This window comes from Camelus dromedarius, chromosome 24 (assembly GCF_036321535.1).
Source record: "Camelus dromedarius isolate mCamDro1 chromosome 24, mCamDro1.pat, whole genome shotgun sequence".
NCBI lineage: Eukaryota > Metazoa > Chordata > Mammalia > Artiodactyla > Camelidae > Camelus > Camelus dromedarius.
Window position 1 is genome coordinate 8,170,070 of NC_087459.1, and position 17,007 is coordinate 8,187,076.

At 50.8% G+C, this 17,007-nt stretch overlaps 1 protein-coding gene across 1 annotated transcript in view; it reads left to right on the plus strand.

Moving 5' to 3' along the window:
* The first annotated feature begins 1,472 nt into the window (after window positions 1-1,472).
* Window positions 1,473-17,007, plus strand: part of CRAMP1 (cramped chromatin regulator homolog 1) — a 53,826-nt gene continuing 38,291 nt past the window's right edge. Inside the window, exons 1-3 of the mRNA XM_031447477.2 lie at window positions 1,473-1,712; window positions 3,773-4,119; window positions 13,998-14,191. Coding sequence (XP_031303337.1) covers window positions 3,774-4,119; window positions 13,998-14,191 — 540 coding nt within the window. The 5' untranslated portion in view covers window positions 1,473-1,712; window position 3,773. The remainder of the gene's footprint in view (window positions 1,713-3,772; window positions 4,120-13,997; window positions 14,192-17,007) is intronic.

Genomic DNA, 17,007 nt, shown 5'->3' on the forward strand with positions numbered 1-17,007 from the left:
GGGGCCATGAGGAGGGAAGCTGCGCAGAGGAGGGAAGCTGGTGAATTCCTCTAGGTGTGATGGGGATAAACGGCCCCTTGGGGACCGCTTCTATGGTTACATTTTTCCAAACCCCTAGGTCAATTCAGGAGGAAGGCAGCAGAGAGACTGTGAGAAAGAAACGGAATGCCATCTTTTTTTTTTTTTTTTTAAGATTCTCTCCTCTCTGGTTAATCATATTGCTGGTCTTCTCGACCCCAGACGGTTTGCTAGGTTCTGCTTTGTCTAGTCTCGTGGAGGGTGTCGTTCAAGAGTATTCCTGAGAAAATCCAGTGAAGTTGCTAACTTATGACATGCGTTCAGTGTTTGGCGGTTTTTACGGACGCCTTTGGCGAGAAAATAGTAGTCAACGATACAGGTTCATCCGGTTAAAAACCAACCTGGTTTCTAATCCTGCCGGCAGACTGCATTCCCTAAAGGCATCACCAACGTGCCGCCCTGGCCTAACGGTCTGCGGGTTAAACTAATTTTGAAAAGCAAAGCAATGTCATTCATTAAAAAAAAAGTTACTACAGCAAAAAGGCCCACATTGTTAAACAAAGAGAAAAAATAAGAGGAATGTGTAGGTACTACCTAATCAGAGGGGCTAGGCGTAGGATCACACACATAGAGTCTATTTTTAAAAGCCCAATTTTCATAAACACTAGAATTTTGTTGAACAAATTTGACATGTAACATTGTGTAAATTTAAGGTGTAGAGTGTTACTTTGATACATGTATATATTATAATCAGGAAGTAGCGATATTTATCATATTACATAGTTATAGTGCAATATTATTGTGTGTATCCGTTGTACTGTGTATTAGATACTATTTCTTATACGTGTGTGCCCTTAAACACGGATCAGTCTTATCTTTATTCACTCTGTAAACACTAGATTCAAAAAACACTCCTTTATCGCCAAAACGAAGAAAAACAACCTAAGTGCTCAGCACCATCCGAAACGCTAAAAAAATTTAAAAACACGCACTCAATTCAATAAAAGGTGTGCTTATCGGCCTCAGTTACACTTTTACACTTTCTCCTTAAAAACCTGGTTCGCGCCTGATTCAAGACTCATAGCTGAGGCGGCGTTTTCTTCTCACGCATCCGTCAACATGACTCAGGCCAATCACAGCCTAGGCTCTGACTCTATTGGCTGTCGACCCACCAATCGAGAGAGACGTACCAGTCCGCACAGCCGCGAGGAAGGCGTCACAACATTACCCGCGCCGCAGGCCAGCCTCCGCCCCCGCCCAGCGTCGGTGCGTGTAAGCGCGCGCGCCCGCTGCTGGCCAATGGGAGCGCCCGTGAGGGGGCGCGCCCGCTGGAAACCTCGGCGTGCTCGGCCCCGCGCGCGACGCCCCGCCCCACCCCGCCCCTCGCGCCCACCGCCCCGGCCCCGCCCCGCGCGTCGCCTCCGAGGACTCCGTCGGCCTCCGTAGCCGGAACTGCTCCTGTGCACCGCGGGTCGGGCCTCCGGGAGGCTGAGCGGCGGCAGCACCATCGCCCGCAGCCCCGTCAGCCGCACGCCAGTCGCGGAGGAGACGTGCCAGGGCGAGTGCCGCTCGGCGACCGCTTCCAAGGCGGGAGGATCACCTCTGCGTTGCGGCCTCCGGCCGTTTCTGCGGGCGCCCGGGAGGCCCCCGGGGGGCCCGGGAAGCCAGGCTGCTGCGAAGCGTTGATGAAAAAGGTGACCAGAGGCTGGGGCTCGGGAGACTTGGGACGCCCCGACCGGCTGTCACGGCGAGGCCGGGCTCCTAGCCGGAGCGGGGCTGCAGAAGTAGCGGCCTGCGCCCTGGCGGCCGTTACGCACGCGGTGCTTTGTCGGGACGGTTCGGGGGAGCCCAGACCCAGAAGTGTTGGGTTAACAGCGCTCTTTGTGTGCAGCCAGAAATCGGCCCGGGAGGGAGGGTTTTGCTTTCCTTTTCCCGAAATGTGACAAATGGTGTCCAGCCGGGATTGAGCTTGAGGTGACCCCACCTCTGCACGGTCAGAAAGTCATGTTGGAGGTATTCGGTAAAAGAATTCCATCTTCTTGTTTTACTTTTCCCTTCGAGGAAGACTCTGAAATGTGTGAATATCCTTTTAATTCTGAAAAGCCGCGTCCTTCTGTATTTAGTTTAGTGTCTTTCAATATTCAACCTGGCGAACGGGCAAGTTTTTTTCTGTTGTATGCTTTGCCCGGGTCCTGGGTTGACTGGGTAGCTTTAGGATGACAGGTCCCTGGGAAGTAGGGTTCTCCACATTATAACCTAGAGAAAGGCCCTTTGGGATATTTTGAGGTTTCTTAATAGAAATAGGTTGAGGAATGAGTAGTGAGGAGTCTTGTGCCATGAAGCCCTTTAATTTTGGGATATGTCTTGTATAGTTGTATTCTTTGGCAGGTTTTTTTTTAGCTGGAGTGTATTCAAATGATTTATGAGATCAATTCCAAGATGCAAGCTTACAGATAGTTTTGTGGCAGAATACATCAGATCAGTAGAGATATTACTATAATATTAATCATTTCTAAATCTTTCTATGAAAGGTCCTTGCCACTGTTACTGTATTTCATTTTGGCCTTGATGCCTTGCTCTCGTTTCCTTTTACATGAAAATGTTCCCATTCTCAGCAGTCGTGTTGAGTATGTCAAACTTAGTTTGAGCATGGTATCAACACCTGTTGAGGAATTTAGTATTTCTCTTTCTTGCTTCATTGCAAGTACACATCACTGACTGTATCTGACCCTACATTATTGATAGTACCTGAGTATCAGAATAAACTGAGTGAGTGGATCTTTATGAAAAACAAACATTTTGAGAGTCATTGTATTCTGTTGTTGACATTTCTCACAGCAGAGGGTAACAAAGTTAATGAGAGATTTTTATTCATGGTTACCAAGAGTTTTAACACAATTCTTTTCTATTCATTCTTGTATTTGGACCTGGACTTAACTGTGCTGTCACTTTCACCAGTGGCTCCAACCTATTCCATGCAACAGGCTCCTTTGTTGCAAAAGCATTTTTAATTCGTAAATCCCCGCAGTAGTTCATATCGATCACCCTGGGAAGCGAGATTCCCAGAAACCCCGAGCTTATTATTCTTTATGTGTGTTTTAAAATAAGCAGGCGGACCGGCAGCCACGGGCCACCATGGAGTTCCCTGTGCACGCAGGCGAGCCCGCGCCTCTCCCATGCCGGGGTCGATCCGGGCCCGTCGCCCCAACTCCGGGGCCAACTTTGGGGGCTGGCGTGCGGGGCAGGTGCGCGGGCCCCGGGCCCCGCGCGTTTTGTGGGGCGGGGAGGGGTGGGGGGGGGCGCGGGCGCCGAGGCCCGGCCGGCCCAGGCGGCTCTGGGAGCGAGGCCGGCACGCAGGTTGCCCGCCGCGCGTGCCATGAGCCGCGGGCCCGCGGGGTAAGTGGCTCCGGGACCCCGGCCCGGCCCCGGCGCCGGCCCCCTACCCGGTACCCGACCCCTGGGCCGGGGCGACGCGCGGGCAGGGCCGTCCGGGCGCGGTCGCCGAGCTACTGCCTCACCACCTCCGCGCTGCCAGCCGCCGTTTCCTGGGCCTCGGGCGGGAGCGCGGGGGTCCGGGCCGGGGTCGGGCGGGCGGCGGGCCCAGGCCCCGCTCGGCCGGGCTTGGGCGGGCGGGCCGCCGGGAGGGGATCTGGAACAAACAACGGCGGCCATGTTGAGAGGGGATCGGTGCGGCTAAACTTCTCGCAGGCTCGGGCCGCGCGCTCACCAGGGTCCCCTCTCCCCTCCCGGCCAGGATGACAGTGAAGTTGGGAGACGGCGGCAGCGGGGAGGAAGGGCTCAAGAGGCTGGGCAAGAGGTCTGCCGATGAGGACTCGCTGGAAGGAGAGGGGGCCGGCGGCGGGGACGCGGCCGAGGAGAGCGGCGGCACAAAGAGGGACGGCAAGACCCCCCGGGACGGCGGTGACGGTCCCCAGGTCCCCTCGGGCGGCCCGCAGGCCCCGTCCCCGCCGCCCGCCTGCCCCCAGGACCAGCACCACTTCCTCAGGTCCAGCGTGAGGCCGCAGAGCAAGAGGCTCAGGAAGGACCCATCCTGCTCCGGGGGGAGCAGCAGCGCCAGCAGCTCAGGGCCCCGCGGAAAAGGTATGGGGGACCCCAACCCCTTCCAGGGTGTCCTCACCTGGGGGTGGAGAGGGACCCTTCCCTCCCCGCCAACGTGCTTCCACTGCAGCTTCCGCACTCACACTTTGGAGGGGGACATGCCCTCTTTCTCCTCCAAAGAGGCCGTTTTTTCCTGCATTTAAAGTATGTTAAGACGCAGTAAGTCATCTTTATTTGGGCAGATCCAATAGATTCCTGAAGGTGGGTTTTTTCCCCCTCAATGGATCATTGATGATTTATATGGTAGGTCATTTTAAACAGCAGACAGTAATTTAGAAATGGAGAGAGAAAATACCTGCCATGTCTGTTTCCTCAGACATCAAGTGGTGGAAATACGACAAAGGAACGGGATTTTGAAACTCATTAGGGGAAAGATGGGTAAGAAGCCAAAAATGAATGATGGAAAGGTCTGACTTGGGCTCAACACCCTCCACCTCAAGTGTGCTAGGCTTGAAAATATTAAGGGCACCAAGATCTGGCCCTTTGAGTTTCAACTAAGGTTTCCTTGGGCGCCACGACTAAGGATCTCCTCTGGTGTGGTAGATAGTGAAGACATTTGTGGCCTGATATAAACCAGCAACATTCTACAGTGTTTGTCGTGGTGTTTTCAGGTGATTGAGAACATTAGAGCTTTTCTAGGATCCCAACCAAAGTAATAAGAAAACTGCACGTCAGTTTTGTTCCTCATCTGCTGGTTCTCCATTGTTTTCTGCTTGTATCTCTGTATTTCAGCAGTCTGTTTTTTCCTCATTGTACAAGAGAATTGTTCTTAATATCCTTCTTGTTTCAGGCCAAGTTTTCAGCACTTTTACAGATAGCAGATATCCATTTTCTAGTGTGTTTTGCATAAAAAAAAACTTTGACTTAGTTCCTTGGGAAATGGTAAATTAAGTACATTACATGGTCCTGATAATTTCAAGAAGGATGTATCTTAGGAGCTAATGGAGAACCCATTTTTGAGATCCATGCCAAGTGTGTACAATTAAACTTGCTGCTTCTGCCTCATTCTCAACTGAGGAGGACTGGCCTCTGAAATCATGGTGTTACTTGTTTTTTTGATAAAGACTTGTTTTACTGTCAGTATACTTACATAAAGATGTAAGTGTGAGATAACTTTGTGTGCTTCAGAAGTTAAAACTTGCCTCATAGAAGCTTATTTTGGTGTGAAAGTTGCTGATTAATTAGGAAAACATTCATTTGTTTTACTGGCTTTAGTTCTTTTGTGAAAAGTAGTTTTTCACTCCTAGTTGCCGGTATGTCCGAGTTACCATGCATAAGTTCCTGGGGTGCCTTCGAGGGTTTGTGGCTTCAGAAGCCCTGGATCTGGAGTCCTGTCAGAGTTCCTGGCCTCGTCCTCGTCCTCCTTGACCTGGGTATGCTCGTTTGACCTTTCAGACCTGTGTTTCCATTGGAGAGACCTCCTCACCTACGAAAGGAGGAAGGGCAGGGACCGTTCCACTCTCCCCCTGTGGCTGCTAAGATGAAATAAGGCGCTGGTAGGAAAGCACTCTGTCCCCTGTAAGCGGCTGCCCATGCATAAGGTGAAATGATGCCAAAACTGCAGTTAGAGTTGGGGCAGTTGCTGAGGGGAAGTTTCCTTCTGTTTTGCACAGTTGAGTGTGGCTCGGATGGAGAAGTTTTCCTGGATTAGTCGCGCACCAGCTCTGTTCCTGGTTTTTGCCCAAGGTGTGGCTTGGAGCAGCAGTCTACTTTCTGTTAGTAAAATGCAGATGTGTTAGAATTTGTGCTTCTTGTGACTTATGTTCCTATTTTAGCAAGTAAATATCTCTTTCAATGAATAATAAAACTAAACCATAGTGGTGATGTTGAGGAGCGGAGTAGAAAGTTTGTGTCCTCTGCCTCGCAGAACTTCTCGTTGTGCTTTTGGCCTTGAGCCTCCTGGTGGGGCCTCTTCATGGCTGTGCTCTGAGAGCCTTTGGATGGACTTCACCACACCCAGGACCCCCCTCCTCCCCTCTGGTTCCCCATACCTCAGGGCAACCTCTGCTTCCTCATTGCCTCCTTTATCTGCCAGAAAGAAGGTCCGCTTGTGACAGCCTGTCCGTAACCTTTGCAGACAATTCTTCAAGGAGTGTTTGTATTACAGACCATGGAAATTTCCACCTGGGCTGGTGAGCATGGACCAGTGAGGAAATGAACAGAACTGTCATTTTTCAGTTTTTTCACTTCAAGAAAATATAATTTCCATTACATTTGAGGAATAATCCCAGCCCCATCATTGGAGATGCCTTTGGTTGGTTACTTACTGCTTTCTAGTTTCAGCTGTGATAGATGGAGAACTTTGCAGTGGGTTTGGGAGGAAAAGGCTTTTGGAGGAAAGGAAGTCCTTCTCATTTTGCTTCTTTCTATACAACTGTATTTCCTTTCTCCATAAGAATAGACTCTTGTCAACTTCAATGAAGAGTAATTTTTTCAGTAGTACAATTCGAATTAAATTCTTTTTGAATTGATAAAGAGAAGGTAGCCAAGACTTAAGCCTGTGTGCCGGGCATCTTCCATCCCGTTACTTCACTTTTAAATGAGTGCAGACACTGAGGTTTGCTGTTTAACTAACTTGCTCAATTTAAACAGAAGGTAAGCTGTAGATCGGAAACCAGTGGGTCCCCTTGATGCCAAATGAATGTTCCTCTCGTCCAGCCATGCTGTCTGGAGTGGCCCGAGGACACATGGCGGACAGGTCCCAATCTGGAAGAACATGGGCCCAGAGACCGAGCCCCCCCATGCCCTTCCCTGTTTGGGCAGTTTGTGATCTGGGTGATTCTGGGCGAACTGGTGCATCTCAGTCTCTTTGTCCATTACTGGGGATGACACCAGTGCCTGCCTCACCACGATAAATAATGCCAGGAAGCCTGCGTAAGTGGTTAACAGGCTTTCACTGCTTCTCTGAGGGAAAATGTGCCTGGTGGCGAGCTTAGAACAGGCAAACAGGGTCAAAGGGTCACCTGTCAGGAGGCAGGGGGTAGAGGTCCCAGGAATGCTGCCAAGCTGCTGCCCTGTTGGAATGGTTGGGCTGAGGAGGGCCTGAGGTGGGGGCAGAGTCAGACCCTCCATTTTCACTGCTGTCCCCTCCGCCTCGCCCACCCCAGAACTTGTTCCACTGAGCTGGGCAAGCCAGTCGTAAAATGCGCACAACTGGGTGATGTCTTCTGCCTTCACTGGGCTTGTGCTTAGGAATCAGTGTTTGGAAAACTTATATTTTGCATAATCTTTGGGCTACCTCTAACTTCTCAGTGTTATTTTTAAAATACATCTAATGAAATATCTCACATTGATGCAGTCAACCTTTGGGAGATGGGTGTTACATTGGAAAGAGGGGTGAACCAGTCATCAGGCGACCCAGCTCCTCCATCCAGAACTGCTGGAGGGGTGGAAGGGATCCGCTTGACACACCCAGACTTCAGGTTCCTTACTCTCAGGATGGGGCAGGTGAGATAGCAGCGTGAGCTGCACTTCCCTTTAACATTCAGGGCTGAAGGAATCAGCTGTGCAGAGGGGCTTGGGTCCCATAAGGAAGTAGATCACCTGAAATCAGGGTTATTTTCTCTCTGGTAGGCTCTGCTTAGCCCTGGTCTCTCTGGGAGCCCTGGGCAGGGAGCGGCCAGAGTGTGCACCTGACCAGGTGTGTGACAGTATCAGCCCCTTGCGGCTCCACCTCTAGTCTGCACAGTGATCACTCTCATTCTCCTTTCGTCGGGCACCTGCGCCAAAACCTGGGTGCTGGTTGGGGTGCAACCATATTTACTGTGAAGTGCCTGCCCTGCCTTACCCTCCGGTGGGCAGGGGGACAGATACATCAGATCATCTTGAGACCACTGAGGCTGGAGTGCTGTGGTTCTTGTGCCCAGTCTGATCCAGTAAATGATGGCTGCCCATCCCACTGTCCTACCTGGAACGACATCAAGCTTTGTGAAAGCCCTCAGACCTTGTTGGGAGCAGAGGAAGAGGAGGCAGGACATACCCCCGACTCTGTCCAGCACACACCGACACACCCTGTGTCATGCCGTGTACGTGGAAGACCCAGTAACCACGACACTCAGCCCTGTTGTGTGACACAGACTCTCTGTGCAGAGGAGGTCAGGAGACCTGTGGCCCGGGCCACTTCAGAGATGCCATGATGAGCTGTACAGGATGGAGAAGAAAGTACCTGTAAACCAGGGGTTCTGGGTGCATTATTAAGTTCACAGTTGTACAAATGGCTTTTGGTTCATGTCAAAGACACGGATAGATGGTATAGGTGAGTAGATGATGTAACAATTGAATTTTGGTTTGAAGGCTAAGCAAATTTTCAAATACTTTATCGACTTTTCATGTCAAAACTAATGTTTCTGTGGTGTCTCGTGAGCACCTGGAATGGTCTTGTGCCCACCAAGTGTATGTCAGGGTTTTTATTCTGTGTGGCACTTTGTGTCTTGTTTTGGATTATGTGAAGATACAACCAGAGGGATGATTTCAGACAGCAGAGTCCCAAGTGTGAAAACTAGCTTTGACATAGGTGGTGGTGTGTAGAAATGTCTTACCACGTGAGGTCACTGCGCTGTTCTTAGCGTTGAAGGACAGGATGTGAAACGCCAGGAAGAGAAGACATTTGCAGGAGTTTGTGGTTTGGGTGGGATGCCCAGAATTAGCTACAGAAAACCATTAGGAAATCTTCACCATATCTGATGAAGAGGACATACGTTTCAGTAGGAGCAATGGGATTTTAGTTGTGTTTTTCTCAAATGTTTGTGGGAGGAGCAGGAAGTCTTCGAGGGAGGCTGGCCCTGATCTGAGCACTGAGGGCGCTGAGCCTTGCGAGGTGCTGAGCACTGGAGACGCTGAGCGGGACACCCGAGATGCAGAGATGAGCGGGACACGTCTCAGGACCATGCGGTTCCAGGTCATCTTCAGGTCACGAAAGAGTATGCCGCGGAGGCCGGGGACCCTGGACAAGGTCTGTCACCGCATCACTGGAGAGTCTGGTGGCTCTTTAGAGACAGATTGAGCTACGTGTGTTTGGGAGGGATCCTAGTTAGAACACCTGCCATGTGGAGTTGAGCTGCTTTCAGGAGACGGACAGGCAGCAGCAGGTGTGATGGAGGACAGTGGCCTGGGGAGGCCTTTGGATTCCTTTGTTGGGGATGCTCTTCATGGGAATTGGCTTCCTTCATGCCTTCTCCTCTATGTGGCCTTGGTAGAGAGGGTATCCCCTCTGTCACATCTGGCCATTACCACATATGGCACAGATGGCATGTGTTTTGAGAGGTGCAGAAGCACCCCTGGCAGAGCTCGGTGTTGCCTCGTGGTGGGACAAGGTGGCGATGCTCTTGGACCATGGTCATGGGTAATGGGAGGCACTGCATGCTGGGCTTGGAGGCAGATGGGACTGAAGACACCTTTATTAACTAAATGGAAATGTCCTGGCTCGGAATGGATGAAGTGATGGGAGGCCTGCGTGTCCTCTCTTGGTGGGATGGACGTTCCTGAAGACTTTGAGTTTGGTAGGTCTTCTGTCACTCTTGGGATTTTTGCTTTGCCCTCGGAAGGAAGTTCCCCAGGCTCCAAGGAAGGCTCCCGCACAAGGAACTAGTGATGGGACAGACTCTTATTACATCCTCTGTGTCTTCCTGATTGAGTCACATGGTGGTTCTTAGAGGTGAGTGTCATCCAGGGTCCTGATGCCTGCTGCTCTCTGGCCCGTGGCTCTGGGCAGCCATTGGAAACTCAGTTTCCTCGTCCATCACAGTCTGAGAGGGGATGCTGAGATCAAGTTCCCTCCACCCTGAACCTTCGGATTCCCATGTCTCTGCGTGTAATTAAAATACAAGAGTAGCCGTGACGTGGGTGACAGCCAGCATGATGTCACCTGTCCCAAGAGGATAGCGCCCAGCCTGGAACAAGAGGCTAGGGCTTTGGCTTGGCTCCCGCTGCCTGGCGACCTTGCAGCTTCCCTGCTTTTGGAGCTGTTTCTCCTTCCCTGCAACTTGGACCACTGTGTGCTCTGAGGAAAAGAAGCAGCAGCATGTTTGCATGTGCTTTCCTGGAGCCATGTGAATCCTTGTTCCCTCCCTGCCCGGCCCCTGGTCTGGCCGCTTTGGGCTTGCTGGGTAGACTGGGTCAGCTCCTCCACCTGTGCCCTGGCTTCCCCAGCAGAAAGATGGGGGTCCTTCTCTCCTCTTTGGGGGACTTGAGGGTGTTGGGGCTGGCATTCTGGGCCAGCACAGAGATGCATGATGGGAGGGGGATGGGCAGTCTAGCCTTTCGTGGTGGAGTGGACAGATGTGCAGCCGGGGAAAGCAGAACAAGGCCACGTGTCTGTGTCCCTGAGACGCGAGCTCCAGAGCATGGGCTGTGGCTGGGGTTGGTGGTTTGGGAGACAGGAGAGGGGGCTGTTATGTTGTCTTGCTTGGAGGTGGTGCCAAGCCAGCCGGGGGAAACAGCAGCAGAAACAGGAAAGGGGATGAGGCCAGCTGGAGCCGGGGCCCCGAAGCAGTCGGGAGGGCCGAGTGGACTCCATTTTGGAGGTGCTGGGTCCCAGGGGTTGGGGGTGGGCAAAGGGCAGAGCAACCCCGGGGAGATGTTGGCCTGTGCCCTGTTGGTTCCCAGGCTCTCGCCGAGCATCTGCTGTGTGGGGCCTGGTGCTGGGCTTGGCTCAGGGAAGTGAGACGCTGCTCTTGCTTTCACAGAGCTTTCTGCTGGGGCTTCTGCTCTTGTGCACTGCTTCCCTCTGGTTTCTCGGATGCCGGCTTTGCGGGATGCAGACTCTCACTGACCCCACTCTGTGGCCTCAGAAATGCAGTCACAGGCAGAGCGGTGACTTCGGCTCTCCACTCTCTGCTGGGCTCACACCTGCGCCCACCTAGCCCTGTTCACAGTCATCTTCTCTTCCCTACCTTGCTTTCCTACCTCTTCTGTTCTCCTCGCTTGCTTCTGTCTTCCCCCTTCTGTCATTATCTGCATTTTTCCCGTGTCGCCTTCCAGTTCTGCGGGTCTCTGATCCTGCTTCCTGTTTTCTCCTACTTGAGCCACAGCCCTTGAAGGAGCCTGAGATGGAGCGGTGATGCCTCTTCCTCATCTGAAATTTCAGGGAGGTACCAGGTCCATGCTCTCCTTCCCCCTTGAAGTTTTATAATTTTACTTTACTTTTGGAAAGCATTCAAGGTCTGGAATAACAGGCACCAAACATTAGAAATGGTTACCTGAGGGTGACTTGCTTTCTTTTTTGAACATTCATTTTGCTTCATTTTCCTCTACTGAGGACGTGTCATTTTTGAGACATCAATGGGAGAGGCTGAGCGTCTCCACAGCTGACCTCTGGCTAGAGGAGAGAGACTTGCTGCTCTGAGGACGACAGTTGGCTGCCTCATGTGCCTCAGCAGAGCCGCTTCTACTGTTGGGCCTTCTTTCCCATCTGCCAGTTTGGTTTATCCTTCACTCTACCCCAGGGTCCCTTTCAACTCAGAGATGTTTCCATTTTGTTTCCCTTCACTGTTCATAATCGTCTTGGATCACCAGTGCTGATCTGGTGAAATCTCACAGAGCTAGCAGGATGTCTGCATTGTAGAATTTTCAGAAATGTACATATGCTACTTTCATGCAAGTGTGGGCCAGCAGAGGTAAACCTGAGCTGTGACTGTTAGCACGTTGTCATTATTTTGGAAAAAGAGAGTTTAGTGAGGGTTTTGTCAGAAGTTGAAAATGATTCTGACATCCTTTGTTGTGGGTGATGCAGAAGTAGACACACAACCTTTCCTCAGATGAGTACACGTGAGGAATTATGGACTCCAAGTCAACCAGAATGTCTTGTATTTAAAAGTGGAGTTTTAAATGGCATTAGTAACCTGGTCTTCATTTTACAACAAAACATCTCTGACCTACTGAAAATGGAATGAAACCGATTATCCCTGCAGATGTGCTCTAAAGTTGCCACATCTGTTGAAAACATCTTGGGACATGCAAGGCTCATTAATTAGGTCACAGTTTGGTTTGGTTTGGTGAAGAATGGTTGAAGTCAAGTCATACACTGCGTGCATCCTTAGTTCACTCTGGAGCACACAGATACCTGAGTTACACTTCTCTTGTGCCTGAAAGATGGAAGGGAGCAGCCGGAAAGTAGGCGGGGGTGTGAAATGCTTTAAACTTGATTATGTCTTATTCTGCAACAGTATATTTAGGACTATGAATGTTGAACATTCAAGTACAGTGCTGGCAAACATTCACATTTCTGCAGTGATGGAATGTCCTGTGCTGTCTGCCACAGTGGCCACTAGCCACATGTGGACACTGATGACTAGAAATGTGGCTGGTGTGACTGAGGAATTAGGGGTATTGTTTTCTTTAATTTTAATTAATATTTAAATTAAATTGCCTCTCGTGATTAGTGACTGTCTAATTGGGCAACCTGACTGCGATAGACAGTGATTTCTGTCACCTGATTATGCTGCCTTCTGCACTTTGCCCATAGCTGACTGGATACACCTCTCCACGCAGGAGAATCAGATCCATTCTGTCACCGAATAATTTTCCCTATGTGTGTGAAAAGATGTTTTGCTTTCTGATAGCTAACTGATAGCACACACTCCTTGTGTTGATGTAATGACACAGATCTACGGCGCATGCTTTGAAAGGCACTACAAAGTGTAAAGGTGGAGAGTGACTCACCCTCAGCCCTGCCCCCCAGGCAGCCCCTGTACCAACATCTCATGTTTTTCCAGGTATTCTCTTTGTAGGCATGTGTGTATTAATGGATCTTTAATTTTTAACTTTTTTTCTTTCTGTGATTTTTTCTGAAACTCTTTGTCTTTCATCTCCTTTGGAGACAGAATCCTGTCGAGAGGTGAGGGGAACGTGGCCCCGAGCCCCCAGTCTGCATGTGGCTGCCCAGGCAGGGCCCTGCAGAGTGACCAGGAAGTGGATCTCGACGGAGAAGCTCATGATTATCTCCTCAGGAAAGCCTTCTAACGAGAATCTGCATTGGTTTAGCTTTTGCTTTTCAAAGTGCTTTTATTTTTACCCTCGTTGTTCAGAGTTTAAAGATTTTTCACCATTTGATGGTCTCGCAGTTCCATGAGGAGAGAATGCCAGTTATCACAAGGATGCGCTGGGAGTTCCTGTTCCCTCTGAGGGGACGGAATTGAGATGGGTGGGAGGATTGGGTTAGGTCGTAAAATTTTTACCTGTGAACTTTAACTTTGGTTTACTGCCTGTGTTCTCTAGGAGTGCAGAGTTCTTGGTCCGGGGCCCGGCATTGAAGCCCCTGTGTTGTGCTCTTTGTGCCTTCCCCTCTCAGCAGGGTTTTCAAGGACTCATCTCAGGACTGAGAGCTGGTGCTTTAAAAGCATTTGCAAGGTTGTTGGGTCGTCCTCAGAATAACAGATTTTCTGAGTAGAAATTGACCGAGAAAAAGACTTTGGTCTTTGTAAAGATTCTTGGGTGTCATGTGGTCCATGTTTTGAAATATCAATCGTGTCTCTAAGGAGGTAGTGTCTTAGGCACATTCAAATGTTCTCTTGAGTTTGACTTTCAGTTTGTTTATTTGAAAAGATAATCACTTTACCCAAAACCTCGCTTGAGAAGGAGAGACACTGTGAGATGTGTGCCTGCGGCGGGGACCTGTCTTGGTGCTCTCTGTGGTTGCACGTTGATGCTTTTTCTCCTTTCTCTTACTGGTAAAACTTCTGAAAGAGTCCCGAGGTCCGGTCAGGATATTGTGCCCTGGTTTGTGGTTGGTCCCAGGTGCTGTCCTGCTGGAGCACTGGTGGTGGAGGAGCTGGGATAGGGCCTCGGGCAAGACCTGGTTGGGGAGCCTCCTGAGCCTTTCCAGCTTCCCGGGACACATCACTGTCTGCTTCTTTCTCTCAAAGGAGCTGATGGTGGCGGATCATCATCCGGAAGTGGGTCTGGGGTTGCCCCCGCCGCCCCTGCAGGAGGCTCCCGCTCCTCCTCCCGGAACTTGGGGTCTTCGGGTGGTGAGAAAGAGGAAGGCAAGAAGGTGCGGCGGCAGTGGGAGTCGTGGAGCACAGAGGACAAGAACACCTTCTTTGAGGGGCTGTACGAGGTGAGTGGCCTCTCCCCTCATCTGTATCTCCCTTTTAGGATCCCTTCGTGTTTCTCACCATGTGGCCACTGGAGCCACTAGATCACTGCTCTGGTGAGAGCCCCCCGTGGCCATTCAGGCGCGGGTCCCCAAGGCTTGCACTCTGCCCTCTGAGCTTGGCCCTTCATCTCCTCACTGGGACAGTTCAGCCCCTCACTAGGGAAGCGGCTGTTAGGAATTATCTTCCTTTGCTTCTTTTCTTTCTTTTCTAAGAGTCTCTCAGATACCTTCTTGACTGAAAAGTGGTGCATGGAGTAGGGGACAAGGGTGCACTTGCCACCTCAGAGCAGCCGGTGCAACCCTGACCTGGGACAGTGGACGTCCTAAAAATAGACAGGCTCCCCCTCCGCGGCCCCCCACAGCCCAGCACACTGCTGTGCTCCCTGCTGGCCACTAGACTCCGGGTTTGCAGTTAGACTGAACATGCTTTCTTATTAACATCAGATGTATTTTCGTGATGTTTCATGGTTCTTCTGCTCAGTATTTCTTTAACGCCTATAAATATCCTGCTTCAGGTATAGGCAGCCATGGCCCCTGTGCTCATGGCCTGTTTGTGGAAATAAAGTTCTATCAGAACACAGCCATGCCTGTTCCCTTGCACGTTGTCTTTGACTGCGATGTGGCTCCTGTAGTGTCTGTGGCCCACAACATCTGCACATTCAACCCGGCCCGTCTTTGCTCTCTTTAACCATCCTGGTCCCAACCAGATTCTGTAATAAATGATGCTGCAGTGGGCACCTTAGTGCACACTCTGTACTTGAGACTTCTTTGGGATATGGTGTCAAGAGTAGGTTACTCAGTCAACGAGCCTTGTTCTTTTAATAGTGAAATAATTAGGGTGGTGGAAGAGTCTAGCAAAACAAGGCTCACAAAGGAAGGGGGCTTTGGAACTGAAACCGTGAAGTGTTCACAGAGAGATCGGAAAAGGAGAAGCCTAAGTGTGGGCAGAGAGCAGATCACAGAACTGTGTGCAGAGTGTGCCCGTGGCTGGCTCCCTTCTGGGGTCGATGGTTAGGTTCTGCCCATCCTGGTGGAAGGAGGCCCACGTGTCAGTACTGTGGACTCAGGTGTCCCGGGAGAGAGTGACATGTTCACGTGAACCTTGTTCCTGTAGATGCGAGATCATTCAAACACATTCACGGGTGTTCTTTTTCTTCCCTCGACAGTTTTGGGGTAAAGCATGAAGCTGTTTTTGTACAGATTATATTCCCAAATATGCCCTCTGTAAGCTGTTTGTTAGGCATAGGAGACTTGTGGTTCCTGGTGTGAACCATTGCTGATTTTTACCTGAAGCCGTTACTGCTTTGGTGGGAAGAAAGTGGGCTCTGCGGGTGTTGGGCTTCTCAGAAGCAGAAAGCAGAGGGGAGATGTGGTTTCCATTAATATCAGGGGAGGAATTTCCTGCTAATGACCTGACCTTACCTTTCTTCAGGGGAATTAGTTTATTCCCTTCTCCTTGGGCTAGCCCTCTTCTAATTTTTCCACCAGGTAGGTATTTTGAGTGCTCCTGAAATCCTTATTAATAATAACTAATAATTGGCTATTCTGGTTACTTAATGCTTTTCACCATTGGTACTGTTAGTGTATCCCAAATAGTGTGTGTATGTGTGGTGGGGGGGAGTGGAGAGAGAAGGAGAGAGCACACCAGCAAGTGTGCACACACAAATGCAGGCTGTACATCTGTCATCTTGTGTGTCTGACTAGAACTCATTGGGACTCTGAGGGGGGTCTGATGCCCTTGAACATCTTGAGGTGTGGGGTCAGGTGGCTCAGCACAGGCCTGTGCAGTTTTTATCCAGGTCATCCCTGCCTTTCTGATGCACACGTGTGGGACTGAGCTTTGCTTCCAGTGACGAGACCCAGCTCAGAGCAGCGCAAGGGGAAGAGGGCAACTCTCATAACTGGACTGGGAGGGTCCAGCTCAAGCCCTTCAGCGTGCAGGGACTCCTGAGTGTTGGGGGTGACAGTTCTGCTGCTTATCTCCTGCTTCAGATGCTCCCCAGAGGTGACAGTGTCTCCCTACCCCTACCTTCGCTCCAGTTAGGACAGTTCTGGGGAAAACTCAGCTTGGCTGGGCCCATCCTGGACTCCTCCTTGTGGCCAGGGCAAGAGTTGTGGCCTCCATGACGGGAGCTGGCAAAAAAAGCAGTGGGCTGGACACCTGGACCAACCTTGTCCTGAAACCCTCCATGCTCCATTCCACAAAGCCTGTTGCTGACTTTTGCTTTCCATTATCATGTCAGTCTGTCGGTATTTGCTTTTGCGGTACAATTCTTGATTCCTGCCTTACAGCCGCTTGGCCAGCACCTACTCCTTGGTTTTCACAGGGTAATCATTGCTGGAGGCCTTACCTCTCCTGTGCTTTGCGGTGCTCCCCTCCCGATTTTCTGTCTGCACCTCCTGGTGTCCTGCAAACCCAGCTGTGGGCACCTCCTGCCTCCTGCCATCTCTGACCACTGTATGATACTGCAGGTTTTCACTTCAGCCTTTGAAATGTGTACTTTGTGTCTACATAGTTTTTTCTTATTTTCAACATTGCTTTCCTCACCCTTTATTTGTCTATTTCATGGCCAAGCATAGGGGCACTGTGGTAGTGCTAGAAATGGAAAGAAGTCCCCCCAGGGGGCTGGCAGTCTCTCTAGGGAAGTATAAGAGGCATGTAAGAGGCTGGACTCTCAGAAAGTGCACACTGACAGATGCCTTTGCAAACACGGCATCAGGAGTCTCAAAGCTCAGATTGCAGCCCCCACCTGGACAGTCAGTTCCGCTCTGGGCTC